Source organism: Emiliania huxleyi (genome assembly GCF_000372725.1).
Source record: "Emiliania huxleyi CCMP1516 unplaced genomic scaffold EMIHUscaffold_64, whole genome shotgun sequence".
In the NCBI taxonomy this organism is placed as follows: domain Eukaryota; phylum Haptophyta; order Isochrysidales; family Noelaerhabdaceae; genus Emiliania; species Emiliania huxleyi.
The window spans coordinates 111,887-113,756 of NW_005197198.1; the positions used below are offsets into that span (position 1 = coordinate 111,887).

The following is a 1,870-nucleotide window of genomic DNA, read 5'->3' on the forward strand; positions in this document are numbered from 1 at the left end:
GCTGGCGGTTGCCTGTTTCGTTTCGCTCTTCACTGAGGAGCGGCTCCTCGTTAGCAGGCACGCGCACCTGCTGGCAGCGCGGCTGTGCGAGCTCCTCGGCTTGTCTGAGATGAAGGTGGCGGTGGTGCACCACTGGGGCAAGGCGAAGATCGGAGGCGCGGCCGCGCGCGCCCCTCTGGGCGGCGCGCTGTTTTTCTTTTAGGCCGCATCGATTTCTTTGTTAGGCGCGGCCGCGCCCCTCTCGACCCCTGTCTGTATTTCCTTTCGCCCATCCCCAATTTCTTTTTTAGGCGCGGCCGCGCCCCTCTCGGCCCCCTTGTATTGTCTGTATTTCCTTTTGGAGATCGCCGATTTCTTTTTTAGGCGCGGCCGCGTCCCTCTCGGACGAGGCGCTGCTCGCTGCGCTGGCGCCAAAGCTGGACGCGACGGCGGGGGCGTCGCACGCGAGACTGGCGGCCGAGGCGCTCGCGGTCGGTCGGCGGGGGCTGGCGGCGAGGTCTGCTGGACCTAGAAAAAGAAAGACCCCGCGTAGAAAAAGAAATGCGTCGGCGGGCGGCGAGGTCTGCTGGACTACGTACACGTATTCTTGTGCTCCGGCTAGCCCCTCGCACTCACGCGGCACTCTGAGTACTCTGCACAAGACCGTCCTCCCGCCCCGAGGCTGGCGTACTCAGCACGTGTTCTCCTGCAGAAGGAGGGGGGCAGATCTTCCCAGATCTCCCCAGATCTCCCCCGTATCTCCCCCCATCTCCCCATAGGCTGCGGGCAGATCGCCCCAGATCTCCCCCGTATCTCCCCCGTATCTCCCGCAGGCTGCTCGAGAAGGAGGAGAGATCTCCCCCAGATCTCCCCACATCTCCCCACATCTCCCCACGTCTCCCCACGTCTCCCCAGATCTCCCCCGTATCTCCCCACATCTCCCCACATCTCCCCACATCTCCTCAGATCTCCCCGTATCTCCCCCGTATCTCCCCCCTATCTCCCCGCAGGCTGCTCGAGAAGGAGGAGGACGCGACGCGACGCGTGCCGCTGCTGCTGCAGATGGGGGAGGAGCGGCTCGCGCTGGCTGCAGCGAGCGTCTTTCTTTTGGGGGGGAGGCGCACGCATTTCTTCTTTGTCTAGGAGCGGCTCGCGCTGGCTGCAGCGAGCGTCTTTCTTTTGGGGGGGGGAGGCGCACGCATTTCTTCTTTGTCTAGGAGCGGCTTGCGCTGACGAGGCCGCGCTGAATTTCTTTTGGGGGGGGGGCACCCGTACTGTCTTCTCTCTCTCTAGGAGCGGCTCGCGCTGGCTGCACCGAGCGTCTTTCTTTTTGGGGGGGGCACCCGTACTCTCTTCTCTCTCTCTAGGAGCGGCTTGCGCTGACAAGTGCGGTGGCGCACGGCGATGCGGAGCTCATCTACCTGCTGCTGCTGCACCTCAAGGCGGGAGATACGGGGAGATAGGGAGAGATAGGGGGAGATACGGGGAGGTAGCTACCTGCTGCTGCTGCACCTCAAGGCGGGAGATACGGGGAGATACGGGGAGATAGGGGGAGATACGGGGAGATAGTCTCTCCGCTGCTGCTGCACCTCAAGGCGGGAGATACGGGGAGATAGGGGGAGATACGGGGAGATAGTCTACCTGCTGCTGCCGCACCTGAAGGCGAGGCTGCCGTCCGCGCTCTTCTTCGAGCTGTTGCAGCCCCACCCGGCGGCGCAGCGGCTGCTCATCCACTTTTGCCGGCAGCAAGACACAAAGACGCTTCGCGAGTTTCTGTACCACGCCGACCAGCCCCTCGAGGTATAATAAGAATAATTAATCTTATTATTACTAGAGTTCTGTACCACGCCGTCCAGCCTCTCGAGGCCGCCTCGCTCGCCCCCTCCCTCCC

At 63.1% G+C, this 1,870-nt stretch overlaps 1 protein-coding gene across 1 annotated transcript in view; it reads left to right on the top strand.

Annotated features, from left to right (window-relative positions):
* Positions 1-1,870, top strand: part of VPS16 (vacuolar protein sorting 16) — a gene marked incomplete at both ends in the record, with an annotated part of 7,130 nt that overhangs the window by 3,680 nt on the left and 1,580 nt on the right. Inside the window, 4 exons of the mRNA XM_005763227.1 lie at positions 364-496; positions 990-1,050; positions 1,347-1,421; positions 1,642-1,779. Coding sequence (XP_005763284.1) covers positions 364-496; positions 990-1,050; positions 1,347-1,421; positions 1,642-1,779 — 407 coding nt within the window. The remainder of the gene's footprint in view (positions 1-363; positions 497-989; positions 1,051-1,346; positions 1,422-1,641; positions 1,780-1,870) is intronic.